Source organism: Delphinus delphis, chromosome 8 (assembly GCF_949987515.2).
Source record: "Delphinus delphis chromosome 8, mDelDel1.2, whole genome shotgun sequence".
In the NCBI taxonomy this organism is placed as follows: domain Eukaryota; kingdom Metazoa; phylum Chordata; class Mammalia; order Artiodactyla; family Delphinidae; genus Delphinus; species Delphinus delphis.
Genome location: NC_082690.1, coordinates 40,292,743 through 40,316,711, shown reverse-complemented (window position 1 = coordinate 40,316,711; position 23,969 = coordinate 40,292,743). Strand labels below are relative to the sequence as shown.

The 23,969-nt window shown below is 44.9% G+C and overlaps 1 protein-coding gene and 1 long non-coding RNA gene across 3 annotated transcripts in view; one reads left to right on the top strand and one right to left on the bottom strand.

The window, feature by feature from the left end:
* The window catches only part of LOC132429595 (uncharacterized), a 40,272-nt gene extending 34,407 nt beyond the window's left edge, over nt 1–5,865 (bottom strand). The window contains exon 1 of the long non-coding RNA XR_009520359.1: nt 5,769–5,865. This is a non-coding gene — a long non-coding RNA (uncharacterized lncRNA). The remainder of the gene's footprint in view (nt 1–5,768) is intronic.
* The window catches only part of AMOTL1 (angiomotin like 1), a 173,033-nt gene that overhangs the window by 36,120 nt on the left and 112,944 nt on the right, over nt 1–23,969 (top strand). Inside the window, exon 6 of one of the 2 annotated variants that reach the window (XM_060018092.1) lies at nt 6,630–6,683. In XM_060018092.1, the coding sequence (XP_059874075.1) occupies nt 6,630–6,683 (54 nt within the window). Of the gene's footprint in view, nt 1–6,310; nt 6,684–23,969 lie in introns of those variants that run through there. The other variant, XM_060018090.1, reaches the window with a different exon arrangement.

Below are 23,969 nucleotides of genomic sequence, written 5' to 3'. Positions count from 1 at the left end.
CAGACTTAATATCATATCATCTCTGGGCTTGTATTGTTTCTGCTAAAAGTAATGATTTTTTTTTTTCAGGTGAGATATAGTGAACTATTCTTCCTATAGAGCCCATTTCTTTTTTCTGGATGTTATCAAACGCTTAGAGCAGTTATCTGAGACTTGATTTTCATTTAAGGGAAACAAAGCAACTATATTTTCTTTCTCCCTTTCATCAAGGATTATATAAAAAGTGGGGTTGTACTAAAATAAAAGAATATTAAACCCTAGGAGAAGATGAGATGTCCTTTGGGCCAATTCAGCCCTGGAGCTAATGCTGAGACCAGTAAATGCAAAATTCTCTTTGATGAAACTGTATGGGTGGGTGCATATATTTTCCTGCTGTCCTCTGTTGGCTCGTCCTGAGAGGATGCAGATAAGGGACAGGATAACAGGAGAGAGTCATGCCTTTCTTAGAGCAGACACAGACCCACTCTTCCCTCCTAAATCTGTCCTGCCCATGCTCCCCAGGGTGAGGAGGGGAGGGGGGGGCAAGCATTGCTTCTCCACTCTGTTCTGCTGGTAAATAGCAGAGGGCCTCCAGGAGACGGAAGACTACCTGCAGAGCAGGTGAGCAAAGGGCGATGCCAGGGTAGAGAGGGAGGCAGAGGTAAGGCTTAGCTCGCTTCCTCCTGTCTTTCATGCTTGAGATTGGTGACCTCCCGGGGTAGGTGTTGGGAAGGCTGTGCACAGATCCGAGTGGCCTCTGGCTACCATTCTAACTTGTTGTTATGACATCCGTGCAGCTTCTTCTTGTAAAGGAATTGATAACGTCCCTTGGCTGAAAAAAAAACTTCTCCCCATGTGGCATTTAGCCCTCATCCATCTCTTGGGGGAAGAAGCCACATCTGTTTGAGACCCCATCTCCTCCTTTTCTCCACTGACCAAGGGGCTGTAGCCCCTGGGGGCCTCCAGAGTCAAAGCAGCCCATATAAGCCTGCCCTCTCCGTGGCCTTTCCTCCAAGCAGAACCTGCAGTCGAGGTAGGCCCTGCCACCGTTGCAGCAGAGGCCAGCCAGGGGCTGATGGCACTCCCAGACTCCTGTGGGGCATGGTCCTGGTCCATAGCTGCCATCCTGCACACTAAGCAGGATATTAGCGATGGCTGTTTTGCTAGAAACCCCTCTGCTAGCCACTTGAAAAGCATTTGGAGTGTGCTTTTAGCTCTAGAAATGGATCTAAGAATTCCTTTGACCCTAGAGTTATGTTCAACGTGGCTATGTGAGCATACTTCATTTACAGAGGAATGAGGGTTATGATTAAGTGAGTTTTCCAGATAGCTGAAGTATAACTCTTTAAATGCCTAAATTTTGTTCAGGATTTTACTGTTTTGTAATAGTTGATAAAACTTTTTTCCTATGATTTTTTTATAAACTTTCTTGCCCTACTAACCAGAAAACAGTCACACCTTAGTTTATGGCTGGGGTTGGACCAAAATCTCATTTAGAAATATATTGTCTTTCATTTAGAAGCCATAATATGATATCCAACTTGTTTCAACAGTTCATAAACATGTTTGAATATGCCTAAAAAATAATCTTTACCAGGGAACACAGGAAGGTGTGATAGTGCTTCAGTTTGGGGGTGGAGACTGTGATAGGACAGGAGAGAGGACTTCCATTTTTCAGTTTATACCCATGGGTATTAAATGTTTTTTCCTTCACCTTGAATATATATTATTTGCTTATATAATAAAAATTAATTTAAAACATTTAGAATTATATATAATATAATATATATTATATAAGATTATTACTATTGATGAATAATATATTATTAACTTTATATATATAAAGAAATATTAAAGCTAGGGGCTGGGTTCCCAGTCTAGCTCCCCAAAGTCTGTTCAACTCATGATGCAGTGGGTAACAGCTAGAGTGGATATCGGACATCAGCCCCCTGCGTACTCTGTTTCTATGGAAAACCTGCGCCCCAGAAACACTCCCTTCTTGCTGCTTTCTCCCCACCTGTCCCACCTTCTAATAAATGCTGCCCTAGAAGTAGGATCCGACTCCTTCCCTGTCTTCAGTGGTCACGGCAGCAGGAAGCCCATTCTCCTCCAAGGACGGTCAAAAGAGGGGACTCCAGGGACTTCCCTGGTGGCGCAGTGGTTAAGAATCCGCCTACCCATGCAGGGGACACGGGTCCGAGCCCTGGTCTGGGAAGATCCCACATGCCGCGGAGCAACTAAGCCTGTGCGCCACAACTACTGAGCCTGTGCTCTAGAGCCCACAAACCACAACTACTGAGCCCACGTGTTGCAACTACTGAAGCCCACGTGCCTAGAGCCCACGCTCCGCAACTAGAGAAGCCACCGCAATGAGAAGCCTGTGCACTGCAACGAAGAGTAGCCCCCACTCGCCGCAACTAGAGAAGGCCCACGCACAGCAACGAAGACCCAATGCAGCCAAAAATAACTAAATAAAATAAATGAATTTATTTAAAAAAAAAAATGAGGGGACTCCGCATGCCTAAGCCTTCTATGTGGGAGAGAAAGGCACCGTGCTTGGTCTGTCTCACACTTTTCCTGTTTGGCTTCTCCTGACAATACAATGAGATAAGTATTATTATCAGGAAACTGAGGCTTTGAGAGATCTAGTAACATCCCTGTGATTTCTCCCCTAATAATCTGACAGCACTATTTCAACCTATAAGATTGTGCACTGTCCTTTATAACTCGGTGACCCTCCAGCAGAATCATTTCTTTATAAGAGGCCTATAAAAGTCAAGTGTGGGTAAGCACTTTGGACATTGCCTGAGGTTTAGTCAGGTCCTCTGAACCTATTAGAAGGTGAACAACATGAGGGCAGGAACCTGTTCCGAGCACTTTTGTATCTGCATTGCCTGGCACCATCCTGGAAGCATGGTCTATTCCCCATAAATATTGTTTGCTTAACAAGAAACATTATTGTTTGCTCTGCTCTGCTTCCTAAGACAGAAAATTGGAATCATATAGTTTAGAAAAATTGTCAACAACAGATATTGAAACAAGAAAAATATTTTCTCATGAACCTTCAGTTGATCAGGAAATTTAAATAACTAAAGTGCTGTAAGAAAAGATCTTGGCTTACGAGCCATCCATTTATAGGAACAAATTGAAGGGGAGTCCATGGTGAGTTAGAACAGTTTGGTAGACTCCAGAACCTAATGACCTGGTGGTATATGAGTAATGCTCTTCCTACGTGGGAATGCCTGGTCCCAACTCCACATAACCAACTTTCAAGGCACCTCTTAGAAAGCAAACTAAAAGATGGGACAATGTACACAGCCTTTAATTTGAAGCATGATCTGTGGTTAGTGATTCCTTTCGGTAACTCAAATTGCTAAAGGAGAGAAAAGAGCCCATTTTTTCTCAGCTGTAAAGGAGCATGCCATCTAATAATAACTAACATTTGCTTGATTTTCACAATGTGATAGTCTCTCTAAATGCTGTAGTTTATTGCATTCTCACCACAACCTTATGAGTTAGATACGATTATTATCTCCATTTTTATAGAAAACTGAGGTTAGCAGATATTAAACTATTAGTTAATAGTGGAGCTGGTATTAGAACCAAGGTCTGGCTGACCCCAAAGCCCTCTGTAGACTGTCTCTCCTGGAATACAAAGACTAGTTGCCTCCCGGTATGATGGGGAAATAGAGGAGACTGGTCCTGCAGACAGTCCATCTGAGCTCACCCACTTATGGATTCAGGGGTTAAAAGCTCCTATTCGGACCAAGAACTGACCGTTGGAATTTGGCAATGTCAAGGCCAGTCCTGGGCTGCACTAGTATCCACTTGAGGTTAGTGGTTACAAATTGAAAATAAGACCAGTCAGCATGAGATGGTATGTTTCTCCAATGATGTTTCACTGGGTGCTGGCAGACAGAAGATGAAGAATTAGATTCTATCAGGATTATGGTTTTCCCAAGGACTTAATATGGGGGGTGGGGAGAAGGAGAAAGAGAGAGAGGGGTAGAGAGGGAGAGATGGATTTGAAGGTGCATGTAAGAGAGAAATGATAATAATAAACCTGGAGACTAGGGTGGTTAAAAGAGGAAGGAAGGTCAAGAGGAGAGTGAGGAACAGAGAAAAGATCATGGGATAAGTAAATTATAGGAGCTGTTGGGGGTCAAGGAGACATTGGGTTAGGATAACAGAAAGAATAAGCTGCAAAGATAGGAGGTGGTGGTTGGAGAGTGGGATGCTTGGCATTGAGACTACAGTTGGTGTCACTCTGAGAGCAGGGAGCTGGGATAGCTGGAGATCCAGGAAGGGAGAGGAAGTTGAAGAGTTGAGAGACCAGCGTATGAGAAGAATCCATTAGGTAGAATTGGAAATAAGAATTATCATGGGGATGGTGTTGGGGGAAGTGACAGGGATCCAGATGCCAATATCTTCAAGGAATGAGGTAGAATAACACAATGGCTGCAGGGAGTAGGGGTGGTGGGCCATGTGGTCTCTAATTTTCAAGGAGAGTCAGGTTTCCATCAGAGTAAGGAATTGAAAGAAACATTCAGAGAAGAGGCTGAAGATATTGGGGATTGTGATGAACTGTGAATTCCTGAGGGCAAATAGAGGTTTCTAGGAGGTGGGAGGGGATGGATTGATGCGTGCAAACATTCACCCAAGCACATTCACTTCTCGGATTTGAGAGCTCAGATTGTCACGAGGCGGGGCGGGGTGGGGGGCGGGAAGAAGAAGATAGAGAGATAGGCTAGGCAGCTCAAGAATGGTTACTTTGGGGAGTTACCTGATGGCCTAGTGGTTAGGATTCTGGGCTTTCACTGCTGTGGCCCTGGTTCAATCCCTGCAGGCTGCACACAGTGCAGCAAAAACAAAAAACAAAAAGAAGAAGAAGAAGAGGAAGAAGAGGAAGAAGAGGAAGAAGAGGAAGAAGAAGAAGAAGGAGAAGAAGGAGAAGAAGGAGAAGAAGGAGAAGGAGAAGGAGAAGGAGAAGGAGAAGGAGAAGGAGAAGGAGAAGGAGAAGGAGAAGGAGAAGGAGAAGGAGAAGAAGAAGAAGAAGAAGAAGAAGAAGAAGAAGAAGAATGGATACCTTGGTGAGGAAGAAGGACAGTCTCAACCTGGTCCCCAGACATTCCTCTGTGAGCACTCCGGCCAAAGTGGCTTCTTTCTGTCCTCCATGGTAATTTGGGTAATTTGTAAACTGACAGTGGAAAACCCAGAGATGACTGAGAATTTACAGAATGAGAAGACCTTGGCACTGATCCGGGAGCCCTCAGTCTGCTGCAGCTGGTGATCTGATCAGTCTGAGACTATACAAGGCCATTGCCCAGGACATTGCCCAGACTGTTGACTCTCCAACTATCAGTGTCCAAGGACAGGGATGGAGAAGAGACAACCATTTTCCATGTTTGCTCTTTCCTTCCTCTGGCTTTCTCCCAGCAGCTCTCTAGAGCACATCCCCATAGCCCAGGGCCCTCCCAGGCAAGCAGTCAGTCAGTCCTGGTGGAAAACACATAATGCATCTGCATAGGTTATTCAGGCCACTGACCCAAATAGGGAGATTCCCGCAATCTGACGTGAATTTCTTTAGGACCTACAACTCGGACTTTCAGACTCTAACTTCTGTTCCTATATTCTGTATTTGAAACCTCTCGACAATAGAAGGAGCACCGCTCTGCTCTACACACACACACACACACACACACACACACACACACACACACAGAGACACCCATCACAGTTCTGTGCAGTCATCCATAAGTTACTTAACCTCTGAGCCCCAGTTTCCCTACCTGTGAAATGGAGACATATTGCCTTCCTTGCTCGAACCACGTAGTCTCTTAAGAGGAGGAAATATTGTTTGGAGTGGAGTTAGAATTCAGGTTCAGAAACAAGGAGATGGTTGGGAGTATTAAAAGCTCCTCCTTCCTTGCTGCAAGAAATATTCAAGCTCTGAAAATTCTGCCTCTCCCCATGAAAAGCACAGAAAAACGATTTCCCAAGCATCGGAGTAGTACAGACATAGTACAAAAAAGCAGGGATCGTTTTAAAACTGGTTATGCTCTAATTTGTAATGAAAGGTCGAAGAGGGTGGGGGTGGGGAAGCCACCCTCCAACCGGGAATTGGGAGGCAGCGCGCTCGCCGCTGCCGAGCTTAACGGCCGCGGTCGCCTAGCAACGGGCGGCGGGGGTGGGCGCGGGGAGCTCGCCGCTGCTGCTGCGCGCTCTCGGGTCTGCTGGACCCACCAGGAAACTTTGGGGCTCCTGGGCGCCGAGGCGTCGACGCTAGACCCAAAGGACGCCGCGATGCTCCCCGCGGGCTGAGGGCAGAGGATGAGGTCGCGGCCCTGCGCGCCCAGCCGGGCGATCCGTGGGGTCGCACCCACGGAAAGTTGGCGCGCACCTGTCCGCGCCCGGAAGACGCTTGGTCCCCGGGTGGAACTGCCCCCCCTGCCAAGTTTCTTTGACAATTTCTTACCCCTAGTGGATGGGGCATCTGGGACCCCGCGTGGCCCCCGGTTCACGGATTCCGGTCGCTGCGGGAGAGAAACCCGCGCTTTTCTAAGAGACCTACGACGGTAACTGATGCTTAATCCATTAGCCCTGAATGGTTGCGATTCTATTTTTGTTTTCTGCTTTTCTTCTTCCTCCAGACAGTGAGTTTGTGGAAGAAGCCTCATCCGCGCCCTACAGCCCCGAGGAGTTAGGTAAGTCTGCCCCTTTTGCTTTTTCTTCTCGAAATCCAGCCCGAGAACCGGGAATCTGGGGGGCGCCCGGGTCCAATCAGCCAGAGGGGTGGAGAGAAATGGTCAGGGAACACACTTCCCCAGCTGTACGTTCCCTTCGCGGTGAGAACTGGCCTTTTCCTGGCGCTTATGCTTTGGGGGTGGCGGGGAAAGTGTCAGCTGTGCCGTGTGTGTGTGTGTGTGTGTGTGTGTGTGTGTGTGTGTGTGTGTGTGTGTGTGTGTGTGTGTGTGTGTGTGTGTGTGTGTGTGTGTGTGTGTGTGTGTGTGTGTGTGTGTGTGTGTGTGTGTGTGTGTGTGTGTGTGTGTGTGTCCAGGTCCGTGGTGCTGCTCCCTGGAGCGCGGCCCAACAAACTTCCCGATCTGGGGGCCTCTGCAAGCAGCCTGACTCATCCTGCCTGGAACGATGCGGTGCGGCCTGGCTCAGTCTAGCCAGTACCTGCCCCAAGAAGGACATCGTGTGGCTAGTTCCTAACCTGAATTTAATGAAGTCCAGGGCCATAAACGTTCTGGTAATTAAATTTCAAGACTTGGGAGCTGCGTTCCTCCCTGATTTGTTTCTTCTTCGGGTGTCTGGGAACAGGCATTTCATCTTCCTGTGCCTGTCGTTCTAAGTGTAGATTTGTGGTGGGTGAACGCGACGGTCTTGTCAGAGACAGACTTGCTCCTGTGAAGAGAAGGAAATTTGCATTGTCGGGATCCCTCTAAGTGTTCCTGCCACCCAGTCTCACTTGGTGGCTGAGTGGTTGATGGGTTTTTGTTTTTCTCATTCTAGGGTTTAGTTAAGCTGCTAAAAATCTGGGCTGTCAAGTCTGTCCTTGCTGTTCTTTTATCACCAGCGTGCCTGCCTGCCATGAAATGACAGCTGTTTAAAACCCTGTATCCACACTAAGGCTCTCAGCCTTGGGTACCGTGTGTCTGGTCAGCCTCTCCTCCTGGGCTGTATGTCCTCAGCAAGTCCCACACCACCTGAAGTAAAATTCCACCGCAGCAAGGACTTTCATCCTTTTCTAGGAGCCAGGTACCCAAAATAGGTCTGGATCAAGGATGGCGTTGTGAGGCAGGGAAGAGGACCTTGTTTTATTCAGAAGATGTGTTTCTGAAAAGTTGTGAGGCAATCACATCTCTGGAAATGGAATCATAAATTAAATGCTTGGGCAAAACTAGCTTTTAAAGGTACACCATGGTGAGTCTTTTCATGAAATGAAAACGACAAACCGTAGCTTTGCGTGGAGCAGTTTATTAAGAGGGCAGATTCTTGGTGATCTGCTCCACATGTGTTGAATTGTGTATTAATGACACCAGAATTGGTACCATTGCATTCACAGAATGGTTTATGTACCAGAAAGGCCCAGGTGATTGACCCTTTTTGGTTTTCATCTCTTCCCCCCACCCCACCCCCCACCGCCAACAGACTGGACGGCCCAGCTGAGGTGCCGATCAGTAGGGAGAGCCCTTCAGGTTAGCAGTAGAAAACTCAGAAAATAACCTTTTTTCTCTTCAGCCCTTCTGTGGGAAAAGCCCAGTTTCTCAAGGGGAGATGAGAGTGTTATAGGAATCCTGGTCCCTCCTGGGCTCTGGGATGGCAGGATGATTGAGAATATAAAACACAAGTCAGAGTTTGAGACCAGGGTTCTGGGTGCTTCACCTTCCTTAGCAGATACGTTAACCAGTCTGTTTTCTCATCTTTGAAAAGCTGGGGTTGTGCCAGCTGGCCTCTAAGCATCATCCAGTTCCAGCCTCCTGAGACGGAAGCCAAAGGAGGCCCATAGCTATCGGGTATTTATTATTTACATTCGGGTGCCATGCTGTTTGGGTGTGTGGTAGCTCCAAAGGGTTTTTCTCTTCCTGACAGAGCAGCTCATTGGATGAGACTGCATTGTTTCCATGCTATTCGGGTCAAAGAGGGAGCTGGCCTTTCTCCCTTGGAAAGAGTTGTGATACTTTTGGGTGCTTTTCTAAGTCACACAGCAGGAAAGATGCCTCCTACAGCAGTTGATGAGTTTGTCCAGCAGCCATTTTTTCTGGAGCACAGAAGAGCACAGATTCACCCCCTGGCCAGGATCTAAGGGAACTGGAGAAGAGGTGGAGGGAGGTCATAAACACTTAGTTTGAATTCTATCACTGCACTTACCTGTGACCTGTGACAGTTTAGCAGGTGACTAAACTGCTCTGGGCCTCAGTTATCTCAACCTAATTGGAGACCTTGCATGGCTGGGGTCAATGGTGTGTGTAGAGTCCTAGCCCCATGTGTAGTATGTGCAGGTATTCAGGAAGTGCTTCTTGCTGTTACTTTATTAGTAGTATTCATTTGAAAGACACTTATTTCCTGTGCATGATGGAATAGCTCTCTCATCAATTGTCCCAACCTATTAACTAAAACCATTTTCATTTCTAGAAATTTCTCTGCAACTTACCTAGTCTCCAAACACAGATTCTTAGGAATGGTGATCAGGTCGATTGAATTATTTAGTGATTTATTCTTGGAGCAGCGTGTGGAATGGTGTTCCATCTGGGGTCTTCGGTGATGATCCCACTACTTTCTTGTGGCATGTTAGGTAGTTGGTTTTGCCTCCAAATTTTCATGTAAGTCTCCAAATGAACTACGACTTGGTCTTTGGGGGATTTATTCTCAGTGTTGTGGCAAGATCATGTAATGGAATTAAGTAAGCAAAAAGGGGTCTTTGAAAAGAATGGAAAAAGGAGCCTATCTCTAGATGAATGCTGTATTGAAGGTGTCCTCTCATGGAGAGTCCAGAAATATGCCCTCTCTCCTGTGATGGTACCACTTTCTACACCTTTCCGTAGTCTTTCTATAGTCCCACCCATAGGTAGAAGTGATGGCCATCTGAGGGGGTGAGAAAGAATGCATGGAGAGTTGGGATGAATGCAGATGTGATCATGTCTGCCCATCTAATAACCTGTATCAACTTCCCACTACCTGGAGGATAGACATTTGGCTAGCCATGGGAGGACCTCCATGATTTGCGTCACCCCCAGCCACCATAACCTTCTAATTACATTGAACTATGGGACGGTCCTCTAACTGCAGCTCTCTTCCTGTTGCCTGCCTGCCTTTCCTCCCCCTTCTCTCCTCCTCCCTGGCTGGCTCCTACCGCTCTTTCAACACTAAGTCCATGTGTCATGTGCCCCTAGTGGTTCTTAACCCTAGACGTTAGAATCAGGGGAGCTATTAAAAGTCCCGAGACCAAGTCCTAACCAATTACATCAAAATCCCTGGAGTGTGGACCAAAGCATCAGTGTTTCATCAGTGTGTACTTTAAAAATTGGATCTCAGTGATTCCAGTGTGTAGCCATGGTTGTTAGCTACCATACTAGGTTGTGGTCACCACACTTTTCTTTGCAAATCTAGCAGCGAGCCCAGTGCCTGGCGCATGTAAGTCTTCAGTAAATGCTCGTTGAATGTGTGAGTGAGGGTCGCCGCTGAGATGCTTTGTCTTTTCATGGTTATATACTCCTAAAATTGGCCTCTCTGCTTGTCATAACAGTGCCTTGGGGCACTTGAATCCTTTGACCTTTGACCTATATCTCTCTCCTTTGTTCATTCCTTAGGCTTAACCAGTTTATTTTCTTTCTTAAAAACTGAAATCCTAAAACCACTTTTTAGCATAAAAGTAACACATGCTGACTTTAGAAAATTTGAACATTAGAAAGAATAGGGGAAAAGTTCACTCCCTCACCATCCAAAAGCACACGGATGTGTCCTTGTTTCCATAACTTGTCCTAATTTGCTGCCCTTATGGGAGTTGCTTGACCCACTGGCACACCTCGTTGAGCTCAGTTGACGCTCTCTTTTGCTCAGACCCTGTGAACTTTCCTGAGTTCCAAAAGGAGTGCTCATGAGAATAGCATTCTTGGGAGAGAGCAGGGCCAATGCCCCCAGGGCCAGTGTACCATGAGAAAGGGTTTTCTTGTGCTATTCTTGCCTTCCTCATTCAAGCAGGATGTAGGGGCTTTATTAGAATAAATGATAACAGTTGTGTAGCTTCTTTAAAATAATGACTTAAATGTTTGCCAGCCCACCCCCTAGCCCTCCTAAAATAGGAGATGAGATTGCATTGTTGGATAAAAGTACTTACGTCTTTCAGAGCGCAGCAGCTGGTAAGTATAAATTTAGGATAGATAGCCTAACTGCTACAACAAACAAGCCCAAATGTCAGTGGCTTAACACTGTAAAGGCGGTGTTTGTTGCTTGTGTTGTAGTCTAGTGTTGAGCTGTCGAGGGCTCTGCTCCATGTGGTCATGAAGAGCCCCAGGCTCCTTCCCTGCCTTGGCTCCATCCTACCCTACAGCATCAGGTTCCTTCACTGGATCCTTTGAATCCATTTGGCAGACAAGTCAATAAGGTGAGCAAGACCAAGGTATGCTCACCGATGGTTGTCTCAGCCTGGAGGTAACACACTGACCTTCCCTCATATTCCAAAGGCGGAAGCTAGTCCCATAACCTCATCCACATGGAAGGAGGCTGGGAAACGTAGTCTAGTAATGTGCCAGGAAGAAGAGGAGTGCACTTGCATTGGTGATCACCAGCTTTCACATGCCTCTTATTGTTCTAACCACAATGACTGAGCTACATCCTGGTCTTTGCATTGTTTAGGATACTGGTTTGGCTGCTACAACCAAGGCTAAAATGACAGTGACTGAAATAAGAAACAAGTTAAATTCTCTTTCACTTGGAGCGTAAGCAATCCAGTGCCGATATGGTGGCTTCGTTGTCCTCTGATAGACTCAAATGGAGCTTCCATGCAGTGAGCTAAGGTGGCTGCTTCAGATCCCACCATCACATCCACATTCCAGTCTATAGGAAAGAGAGAAGGAAAGTGGAGGGCATAACCTAAAAGCTGCACGCATTATTTCACTTACATTCCTTTGGACTGAACTTTAGTCAGATGGCCATACCTAACTCCAAGAAGGCTGGGAAATCTGGGTGGGAGTAAGGTGGAGTCTATTACTGGAAAGATGATTGAGTAGGATACAGGGAGAAAGAGGTGCTGGTTAACGAGTAATCTTTTCAATCAGTTCTAGGAAGCATGTCTTAGTGGTTAAGTGCATGGACTCGGAATCATACTCTGTGTATGGTTTGAATTTTGTCCCACCTCTTATTCGCTCTATGACCTTGGGCAAGTTACTTCATCTATATCTGCTTCCTAACCTGTAAAATCATGTGGTGGCTCTTTTCTGTTGTTCTTCCAGACCCACTCACCATCCTTCACTACCCTGGTCTGTGCCCTGGAAAACTTACCTTTTGGAATGTAGCCTCTGGCTTCCAGTTTGGCCAGTGAGAGGTACTGGCAGCATATGGGAGGGTGGAGACCAAGAGATGTCAGGGTACTTAGTCCCTTCCTGTCAGGCTGTGGGATAATGTGGCTGGATTAGTTTAGGCCACTGCTTCCTCTCTTACAGCATCAGATCGTGCTGGGTTCTGGAACCTCCCCTTCTGATTGAGGGGTGGCTCCCACGTGGCTTGCCCCAGGCTGCTTCTCCATCCCGTTTTCCCTTAACCCGCCCATCACACTTTGATCTGCAGTCCCTTCATCAGACTCTCTTCAGTCACTTTTTTGGAGCATACCATCCATTTCCTCTTAGGACCCTAGCTGATATGATGGGGGTAATAATAGTATCAGCCTCAGACCATGGTGGTGAGGGCAAATGGGTTTTAGAAGGAACCCTTGAATGTCGTAACCATCATTAAATGTTTACTATGTTTCATGTCCCTAGCCGAATGCTCCTATCCCTTCAGGCATGGTCAAACCTTCTGAAAGACCTGACTTTTGACGTATAAATGAAATAACATGGCCATTCATTTCCTCTTCCCCACCCCGTGTTAGGAAGATGCAGCAAGACCTAAGAGTAGTGAACAAATCTCTTCCTGCATCCAAAGTTTTCTTCCCTCCCATCATATGGGGATGAATAAGGAGAAAGATCCTGGGCCTTTATCATTATTCACCTACTCTATGGTGGGCACTTTACAGGTGTAAACAGTCTACCCAGCTTCCCGGCTTGGGGTTTAAATCATGTCACCCACATTGATAGCCCCAAATATAATGATTTCCAAGGATTTGCCTGCCCATATTACTAACAAATCAAGTCTTTCTCTAAGGCTACCCTCTAATTTTAGGCCCAAGAATTCTCAGGGGTGCTTGTTCGCACCCACAGCTTCAGTTCTGGCTGCTCTAGCCTTTTGCCAAGGGAGCTGGAATCCAGATACACCTCACTGAGGCCAGTGGACACCTGGGTTACTGTTCCACGTGCTTTTTCTTCAGAAACGGGTGACCACATGACACAGTCATGGCTGCTGCTGCCCCTGCTTACACCAGGACCTGCGGGCTTGGTGTTTGTTCGCCTGCTGGGAGCCTGACTGATTTCCCAGTGTCCTGCCCTGTGCTGGCCGCAGAGTGGGCCCAGGGCCTTCTAACCATTGCACAAGCCCAGACTCACCGAGGGTCTGGGATCAGATTGGCTACCTTCCCAGCTCTGAGCTGGTCTCTAAACGGCCAGGGCCGTTCACCCCATCCCTGGATCCACCCCCAGATCTCTCCACCCTTAGAAGCCTATCTATCCTCCTTATTCCTCCCCCCAGCTCCAAGCATAGCTTCTGAGAGGGAGGGAGTTTTCACCCCAGTTTAACTTTTCCTAAGGATGATTGACAGTGGAAAATTCAATTCCCTTCACAGGAAACCTCACCCTACCACAGGGGTGTGGTCTGGCCTCCCCGCTCCAACAAAACAATCACAGAAAGGCTCGCCACTGTTACAGTTCCCTAAACCTGGGCACTCAAGGCTCTTCCACAATTGATCCTGTTAAGTTTATCAACTCATTTCATCCTCAGAACAACTCAGTGAAGCAGAAGGAATTATTTTCACCTCATGGAGGAGGAAACAGAGGTTCAGAGAGGTTAAATTATCTGCCCAATGTCACTCAGCTAGTTAAAGGCAAAACTTCCATTCAAAATATCATCTCTGGCTCCAGAGCCAATCTCAGTTTCTTGGAGAGGAGAATATACAAGTTGCCCTCCTCCAAGGCGGATTTGGTGGTGGGCTGAATGCTATAAATGATGTAAAAGGAACTAGCCCAGGGCCTGCCAGTACAGTATATGGCTGTTGGGTACGTTCTCTGTTGAATAAATGAATGAATAGTAGGTGCTGAAAGCCATATATATATATATTTTTTTTCTTTAGACCACCAAATAATGATTAATATGCTCCAAAGGAATTTTCCATAATGGGATCTGAAGCAACAACCAGAAAAACTCTTCCTAGCTTCCTTCATTTAGTTCCTGCTGTTCCCGCTCTGTGTTACAGGGCCAAGTCCCTGGGACAGGAAACCTCTTATGGTTTCCTGATGGTACTGACGCCATTTCTAAAGGAAACTAGACCTTGGAAGCAGCACAGTTTGGGGCGGGACAGTGGCAGCCTGGAGGGGAATCTGAAAGCATAACTGAGGGCAGGTAGACTTGGGTCTGGTTGTAAAACTCATCCCGACTCCCCTAATGTTTGTGAAGTGACACTACTCATTGCCCAGGAGGTAAGATTTTATTTCAGGGTGTTCTCCTTGGGAGGGAAAATGGAGTAGGAAGGGGAAAATGACAATCAATTCTGGGAGATAAATGGTTATCTACCTTGGCTAAAAGAGCAAGGAAGGTGGTATGGAATAGTGGGATAAAATACACACACACACACACACACACACACACACACACAGGAAAATGGAAAGGGCATTTTCCTTGCCAAAGAGATGTTTTACTAGAAAAATATAGGACTGTGTCCAGTCATTCCTGAATGTTAAACACAAACCACCTAGAAACCATGATATTTCATCAATTGTTAAGGACTTCCTGAGTCTAAAGAGTGTAAAATAACCAGCTTGATCTGTTCAAGAATGCTGATTGTGGTTTCTGGGTCACATTCTTACTGAATGATCTTTCTGGAATATGTCCTGTTGGTTTTGGTTTCTCTCAAGTCAGTTGTGCCCATGGTGGTTGCATTAAGATGGCTTGCTGGGACTTGTCAGCTCTCACTGTCTCTCCTGGGTTACCCCTTCCCCTTTTCTCCTTTCTCCCCGCTTCTGGCTCCCTGCGTCCCCCGCCCCCACCTCCGCCTCAGTTCCCCTCAGTCCGTCCCCTCCCCCTTTCCCCTCTTGCTGCCTCCTTCCTGTTCCCATGTTAAGTTGGAATACAGACAGAAAAGGCAGTGCTTGCCTTGCTAGGGCCCTCTGCCAGAAAAATGGAACAGGTCAAATTATAAAAAAGGATTAAAAAAGAATGCTCTTTGGCAAAATGGGGGAAACAGATGTTCAGGGGTGGTTTTGCTGTCTCGGGCTGTCTGCCGCCTGCTGAAACACACTCCTTATAGGATAGCTAGATACAGAAATTCATCATCATGGCACACATGTGGTTGTTTTAATGTCAAATCTGTATCTATATATTTGTCTCTGCTTAATTCTCCTCTCTCCGTGACCTTTGTAGCCCCAAATCTAGAGTTGGCAAGATTACTGACCACCTGATAGAAAGATTTATTTTCAGCCTCTTCTCAGAGGGATTTTTTTTTTTTTCCTGGCTAGGAAATTTTTATTTATTTAAAAACATTATTGAAATATAAATTTTTGTACAGCAAAGTGATTCAGTTATACTTATATATATATATATATATAATTTTTCAGATTCTTTTCCTTTATAGGTTATTACAAGATATTGAGTTCCCTGTGCTGTACAGTAGGTCCTTGTTGATTACCTATTTTATATATAGTCGTGTGTATATGTTAATCCCAGACTCCTAATTTATCCCTCCCCTCCTTTCCCCTTTGGTAACCACAAGTTTGTTTTACAAGTCTGTGAGTCTATTTCTGTTTTCTAAATAAGTTCATTCGTATCATTTTTGTTTTTAGATTCCACATGTGAATGACATCATATGATATTTGTCTTTCTCTGTCTGACTTACTTAGTATGATAAGCTCTAGGTCCATCCATGTGGTTACAAATGGCATTATTTCATTCTTTTTTTTAATGAGTAATATTCCATTGTATATATATATATACCACATCTTTATCCATTGATCAGTTGATAGACACTTGTGTTGCTTCCATGTCCGGGCTATTGTAAACAGTGCTGCAATAAACATTGGGGTGCGTGTATTTTTTCTAATTATAGTTTTCTCTGGATATATGCCCAGGTGTGGGATTGCTGGATCATATGGTAACATTATTTTTGTTTTTTTAAGGAACCTCCATACTGTTTGCACCAATTTACATTCCTACCAACAGTGTAGGAGGGTTGCCTTTTCTCCACACCCTCAAGGGGCTTTTTTTAAAGACTACCAGGAAGAGTGGACACTGGGGCTGCTTTCAGGTCACTGTAAATATTTTATGGAAACTTCAGGTTCTTAAGAAAATAGAGAAGGAACTTGTGGCTGCAGAACCTGGTCTGAAATGAGCCCTACGGAAAGTTCATGGTTGAAGGTCTCCTGCTGGGACTTGTAACCTGCCAGAGGTCCTTTGCTTCTGTCTCCCAAAAGGCTTGCCATTTACTGGCTGTTGACCAGAAATAAAAGTCCGTTACGTAGCCCCTGTGGTTGGCCAGCCAGAGAATTCAGACTATCTCCTTTAGAAAAATATTTCCCTTTTGGCTCTAAAAGCCATTTCCACCACAGACTCAAAAGAGGGATTCCAGATTCTGAACATTTGCTGTAGACTGAGGAGTGTGGCAGGCTGTTTCCGTGCCTGTCGGACCCTTGTGTGGGTTAACCTCACATGCCCACCTGGTGCCTCCCCCTCTAGTGGTTCCCCCTTGTCGTGTAGGAGTGTAACGAGCATCCAGTGAGTTAGCACATCTAAAGCGCCTAGAACAGTGCCTGACAGATGACCAGTGTTTAGTAAATGTTACCCTGATTTTACTGCTTTCCTTTTTTCCCCGCCTTCCTTCACATCCCTCATCACTTTCAAGTATGTCTTCCTTCCCTGAGCTCCATTGTTTCTTCTCCCCTGTTCTGTTCATCTAGTGACACTGAAAGAAAAGGGGAAAGAGAATCAATTACGAAAGTATAAAGCTAGAGCTGCCACCAGCCCAAACAGTGCCTCTGAGCAAATTAGAAAAAAGCATCCCCTCCAAGTGGATGAAGAGCAGAGTCCATGTTCCCAGTTTAGCGAGCAGAGGGCAAGCTGGATTTTAGCCCCACACCTCTGCTTCGTTCAATCTGTCAGCCCGGCACTCTTGTGCAGTGAACGGCTTATACAAGTGGACATGGTAGCCTGGATTCCCCACTCCCAGCCTTCTCTTGGATATTTTTTCCCTTTTCTGGGAACTCTTTCAGTGTTGTGTAACTACTAGAAAGCCTAAATTCTTCCTTGAATAGTCCTTTTTTTAAAAAATAACAACAAAATATTTTTATTAGGTGTTAATTGGATACTTTAGATATGATACGAAGTTGGGATATTAGTTGAATAGAATGCAAACAAGTAGAGATTTTTTTTTTTCTAGATAACAAAGTCTCTGCTCAGTTATCTGACTGACATAGCATTAGGGATATAGAAGTAAGCAAGGCAGTCACAGGCCTTGCTCTCTGGAGAGAGGGCAGTCATTAAAATATAATTACACAAATTATTATTTAATTGCCCTTGTAACAAGTTCTTTTTTTTAATTTTATTTTTTTATACGGCAGGTTCTTATTAGTTATCTATTTTATACATATTAGTGTATACATGTCAATTCCAATCTCCCAATTCATCTCACCACCACCACCACCGCCCCCGCCACTTTCCCCCCTTGGTATCCATACGTTTGTTCTCTACATCTTTGTCTCTGTTTCTGCCTTGCAAACTGGTTCATCTGTACCATTTTTCTAGATTCCACATATATGCGTTAATATACAATATTTGTTTTTCTCTTTCTGACTTAATTCACTCTGTATGACAGTCTCTAGGTCCATCCACGTCTCTACAAATGACCCAATTTTGTTGCTTTTTATGGCTAATATTCCATTGTATATATGTACCACATCTTCTTTATCCGTTCGTCTGTCGATGGGCGTTTAGGTTGCTTCCATGACCTGGCTATATTAAATAGTGCTGCAATGAACACTGGGGTGCATGTGTCTTTTTGAAATATGGCTTTCTCTGGGTATATGCCCAGTAGTGGGATTGCTGGGTCATATGGTAGTTCTAATTTTAGTTTTTTAAGGAACCTCCATACTGTTCTCCATAGTGGCTGTATCACTTTACATTCCCACCAACAGTGCAAGAGGGTTCCCTTTTCTCCACACCCTCTCCAGCATTTGTTGTTTGTAGATTTTCTGATGATGCTCATTCTAACTGGTGTGAGGTGATACTCACTGTAGTTTTGATTTGCATTTCTCTAATGATTAGTGATGTTGAGCAGCTTTTCATGTGCCTCTTGGCCATCTGTATGTCTTCTTTGGAGAGATGTCTGTTTAGGTCTTCTGTTCATTTTTGGATTGGGTTTTTTTTTTTTTTAATATTGAGCTGCATTGAATAGTTCTTTTAAATAGATTCCCCCAAATTATTTACACTATTTTCCCCAAGTTCTGATTTCCTGAATAAAAACTGTGTCTGAAACTTGCACTACTTATGCCAATAGTTAACCCAAAATTACTTACTCCAGTTCAAATGGCATTTTAGAATGTATTAAAATAAAAAGAGCTCATATTTGTGGAGGGCTTTTCATGTATAGGTGTCTTGCTAAGAACTTTATGTCAGGAATGTCAAAGCAATGCTGCGAAGCAGGTACTATTGTTTCCCTCATTTGACGGTTGGAGAGTTGGAGCTTAGACAAGTTCAGTAACTTGCCAAGTCACACCTGGGAAGTGGTGGAGCTGGGGCTTGAGCCTAGCTTTGTTCTCTCTTGCTGGGATTCCTAACCTCTGTCCTCAATTCCAGAGCAAGTTACTAGAACCCAAACTCCTGATTCTCAGTGGCTGATTCTTGGCAGAACCATGATTTGCATCCAGGCCTATTTGACTGTAAAATAATGGCTGACCCATTTACAATGCTGCCTACCACTTGCCACACACTGTAGGCTGGGCTTGGGGACACGAGGGTGAATGAGAAATAATCCTTCCCTGGGAGAGAAAGACCAATTAATAGAAAAGTTTACAATGTGGTACTCTGGCTCCTCCAGACCAGTGGGCCCTTATTGACTGTGTGACCTTGTGTAGGTTATCTAAGCTTTCTAGGCTTTACCCATCTGTGATATGGAAATGCACATACCTACTTCATAGGGTAGTTGGGAGGGATTAAATGAGATGATACGTACATACACACACACACACACACACACACACACACACACACACACACACACACACACAAAGTGATTAGCACATAGTTGGCACTCCATGAGTGGTTACAGTTATTTTTTATTGTGGTGAGTGCTATATAGGAAGTATTTAAGGGACCGTGGGACCCCTGAGAAGAGGAACCTGACTTAGTCATGGAGGTCAAGGGGAAGCCAGGCAGGCTTACTGGAGGTCATCCACCTTTCACAGCATGTGCTGCCAGAGGAAGGGTACAAGGCATGAACAGGTTATGTCTGTGTTAGGACAGCTGGTGGCAGCCAAAGTCAGCTCCTCCTCTGGGGTCCCCGAAACTGAGTTCTGAATACTGGAGTGAAGGTGAATGAAGCGGAATCTTCTCCCTTGAACATGCCCAGGTTGAGCACGGAAACTCTGCAAAGTGGGACTGTAACCTCATTAACTCTTTTTTTTTTTTGTGGTACGCGGGCCTCTCACTGTTGTGGCCTCTCCCGTTGCGGAGCACAGGCTCCGGACGTGCAGGCTCAGCGGCCATGGCTCACGGGCCTAGCCGCTCCGCGGCATGTGGGATCTTCCCGGACCGGGGCACGAACCCGTGTCCCCTGCATCGGCAGGTGGACTCTCAACCACTGCGCCACCAGGGAAGCTCCCCTCATTAACTCTTTCCTCAAAATGCCGTGCACATCCTGATGACTTACAGGGTCTGTTTGTCCCACTCTTAAAAGGCCTTTAAATTTGGCATGGTAGGGTTCAGTGGGACAAAGCTGTTACACTGTGTCCATTTGAATTTCACTCCTTTTTCCATTATTATCATCATTATTGCTTTCTACTACTGTCAGCTTGACATTGCACACTGTTTGCCAAATGAGGGACTGAGGAATCCTCTAAAGCAAGTATAGCGATATCACTCACGAAGGCAGGTAATTGTCAGAATTCACAAAATCTAAACTGGGTATCCAAAAATAGAGGATACCCAGTTAAATTTCAGATAAACAGCAAATGATTTTTTTAGTAGTATATATATGTCCCTTGCAATATTTGGGACATAATATACTAAAAACTTTTGTTGCTTATCTGATATTCACATCCAGCTGGTGGTGTCTGGCAGCTCTGGGTGTGGGAGCAGCCTCTGGGGGTGCTCTGCTTTTCATGTCAGATTTTAGCTTGCTCTGTTAGAAGGTGTGGTAAAACATGGCTCAGGTCCTGTCACTGGGTATTTAGTCCCCACTGGACTCCACTTAAGGTGCTTACATTATTGAGAATGATGGCTGACGGGTACGCTATTTTATCAATTAGAAAATGGTTGTTGGAAATTAGCCCTTCGTACAGCAGAAATCCTGAACAGCTTCAGGGATTCGATGCATGCTTATTTTACATAATATATAAACACGGGAGCATTTGCCTGCTCCTGGATGGGCTCCATGACTTATGGAGTCTGGATACTGAGGTTTTGGTTTTCTCCATTCTCTCTTGTAACAGAAGCTCAGGTCTGATCTACTCGTTTAGAGCATCTTCGTGTCCTCATTGGAGGGAACACCCAGTGCCCTCTTTCCTTAATGCATGGTTCCTCAGCGTGGGCTAGACCATCACCATAGGGGGTGATGTATATATGGGGGAGGGGGTCCTGCCTCATGAGAAAACCTAGTTTATTGTTATGCAGTGATCATTATTATAACACTTTCTTTGAGGGAGCTGAAACCTGATTTCCTGTTTCTTGCACCGAGTTGTCCATGTTTTACCTTCTAGAGCTTTCAAACATTTTTTTTTTTTTTCATTGTGACCCTACATAAAGATACACTTTATAGACTCATACAAATTTGAATATAAGTATAACTAAGACAGAAGTTTCATGGAATAGCAATTACTCCTTATTAGACTGGCTGCATCTGATATTTTCCACCTTGTTCTATTTTATTTACTTAAAATGCTGATTAACCTGTTCAGTTGATTTCCACTAATAGGTTGCCTACTACCATTTGAAAAACAATGCTCTAGAGTGTTTATAGTAAACACAGAGTCAGTCTGTACCTCTTTTCTTTCTGTAAGCTCTCAAAATATTTTAAGATGGCTATCAAATTGTATCTTAATCTTTTCTCCCTACTAGGTCTCTTGTTTTATTATTATTTTTTAATTGAAGTATAGTTGATTTACAATATTGTGTTAGTTTCAGGTGTAGAGCAAAGTGATTCAGTTATACATATATGTGTATATATATTCTTTTTTCTCTTCTTTGCCGTTATAGTTTATTACAAGATATTGAATATAGTTCCCTGTGCTATTCAGTAAATCCTGTTGTTTATCTATTTTATACGTAGTAGTGTGCACCTGTTAATCCCATACTCCCACTTTATCCCTTCCCCTTGCCCCTTTGGTAACCATAAGTTTATTTTCTATGTCTGTGAGTCTATTTCTGTTTTGTAAATAAGTTCATGTGTACTATTTTTTTAGATTCCACATATAAGTGATATCATATAATATTTGTCTGACTGACTTCACTTAGTATGATAATCTCTAGGTCCATCCATGTTGTTGCAAATGGCATTATTTCATTCTTTTTTATGGCTGACTAGCATTCCACTGTATATATATACCACATCTTCTTTATCTGTCGATGGGCACTTAGGTTGCTTCCATGTCTTGGCTATTGTAAACAGTACTGGTATGAACATTGAGTTGCATGTATCTTTTCAAATTAGAGCTTTCGTCTTTTCTGGGTATATGCCCAGGAGTGGGATTGCCAGATCATATGGTAACTCTATTTTTAGTTTTTAAAGAAACGTCCATACTGTTTTCCACAGTGGCTGTAGGTCTCTTTTTTAAGATGCTCTGGTTTCTCCATCGATTCCCATGCTGCTCAACCTCTGTTGAGTGCTTTCGAAGAGGAAAGTTTTGTTTCAACCTGGCACCGAGAACTAAGCCTGACCTCACATATAACTTGACCAATATTGACCATAGTGGGATCATCAGATCCCTTGACCTCAACCCCCCACCCAAGTTAATATCATTCCATTACTCAATACCCATCGGGTGTAGTTATTTAATTATTTTAAATTCACCTAAAATACCTAAGCTAGCCCATTTTTTCCTGTTTTGTTTGTAAGGATCTCTTGAGATATTTTTCCTAGCTAGGGTGTGGGAGGGGCTCAGATCAAGATGCCTACCGTTCATATTTCCTGGATCTACCAATTGAATATTCCCAAACTCGAGAAACGTCAACGGAAGAAGCTGTGTGTCTAGGACCGTCTAGCACAGCAATAATCAAAGCTTCTCTAAAATGGCCATATTTTGAAAGAAAATGGATAACAGGTTAGTAATCGTAGCTGATAATTATGGAGTATGTGCTGCATGTTAAGAGCTGAGAGCTTTACATGCAAGTGACTCATGAATTTCTCACAACCCTTTGAGGCAAATACTGTTGTAACCACTACTTCTCAAAAGAAGAAAAACTGAGCTTTAGTCAAGTCATATAACTAATAAATGACAGAAGGGAAGTTGAGCCCAGGCCTGTCTCACTCCTCAGCTTGTGTTTTAGAATACTTAACTGCCCCCCACAGACTGAAAACCACCCCTGGTGGTTTTGAAAGAGATGATGTATGTAACATGCTTAGGGCAGTGCGTTTGTGGAGGCTTAGTAGAGTTTATTCCCTTCCCTAAAGAAAGGGAAGAACTTGGTAACAAGTTCAGGTCCCTAGCAGCCCCCAGGAGTCTGTGAAAAGTGTCTGCACCCATCGCTGGCTGCACAGGGTCGGCCTCAGAGCGCTCTGCAGCGGGGCAGTGGGTCTGGAGCCTGGGGAGCATCTCTCCCGTCCAGGGGAGCCTGGAGAGGGAGCTGTGTGTATGCAAGGCAATGTAGTGTAGCGTCAAGATCAAGAACTCTGCCTTGAAGAACAGGTTTGAATCCTGGCCCTGTCACTTTTGAGCCATGTGATCTCGGGAGATTCCTATAACCTGGGGCCCAGCCCCTTTTCCTCATGCGTAAAACAAGGATAATGAAGCCTGCCATGCACTGTGTTATGTAGCGATGAAATGAGGTAACATATGAAATCACCTGGTACAGAGGAGACACACTATTCCGTACTTGCTCACTCGAGACAGAAAACTGGGTTTTGATCATTCTCCTGCTACAATGCTTCTTGCTTGTTCCCTCATTTAGGTTGGGATTCTGAGTGCACAGAAATGTCGGTCCCCAAATATCCTAAACCAGGGGTTCTCGAAGTGTGGTCCGTGGACCAGCAGCATCAGCATCATCTGGGAACTTGTTAGATTAAAAGTGCAATTCTTGGGCCCCACCCTGAGCTGCGGAATCAGAAACTCAAGGGTGGGACCCAGCAGTCTGTTGTAGCAAGCTCTTCTGGTGACTTTGATGCAGCTCACGTTTAAGAACCACTGCCTTACTGGCACTGAGCATCCTAGGTCTTCCCCTGTTTTCAACAAGACTCAGATGGGGTTTCCCTGGGGCGCAGTGGTTGAGAGTCCGCCTGCCGATGCAGGGGACACGGGTTCGTGCCCCGGTCCGGGAAGATCCCATATGCCGCGGAGCGGCTGGGCCCGTGAGCCATGGCTGTTGAGCCTGCGCGTCTGGAACCTGTGCTCCACAACGGGAGAGGCCACAACAGTGAGAGGCCCACATACCGAAAAAAAAAAAAAAAAAACTCAGATGAAGGCTGTAGAGAGATTGCATCTTTCACGTGGTGACCAATGTGGAGTTCACTTTCAGGTTGTTTCCATTTAATCCTTTTATTATTCTTCATCCCAAATTGGTCATTTTCTGACGTTCCTTTTCTCTCTTCCACTTAATTTGAAACTCATATTGTTTGACACTCATAAGGTATTACATCCTAAAGGATGACTGGAAAGGGACCATTCCCAGATGCTGGGTAAAGGAGGCTCGTAACATTCCTAAGGAACTCATCCCGGGGTGCTCCAGACTGGATCCATGCAGGCCCTCCTCCCTATGCCTCCTTTAAG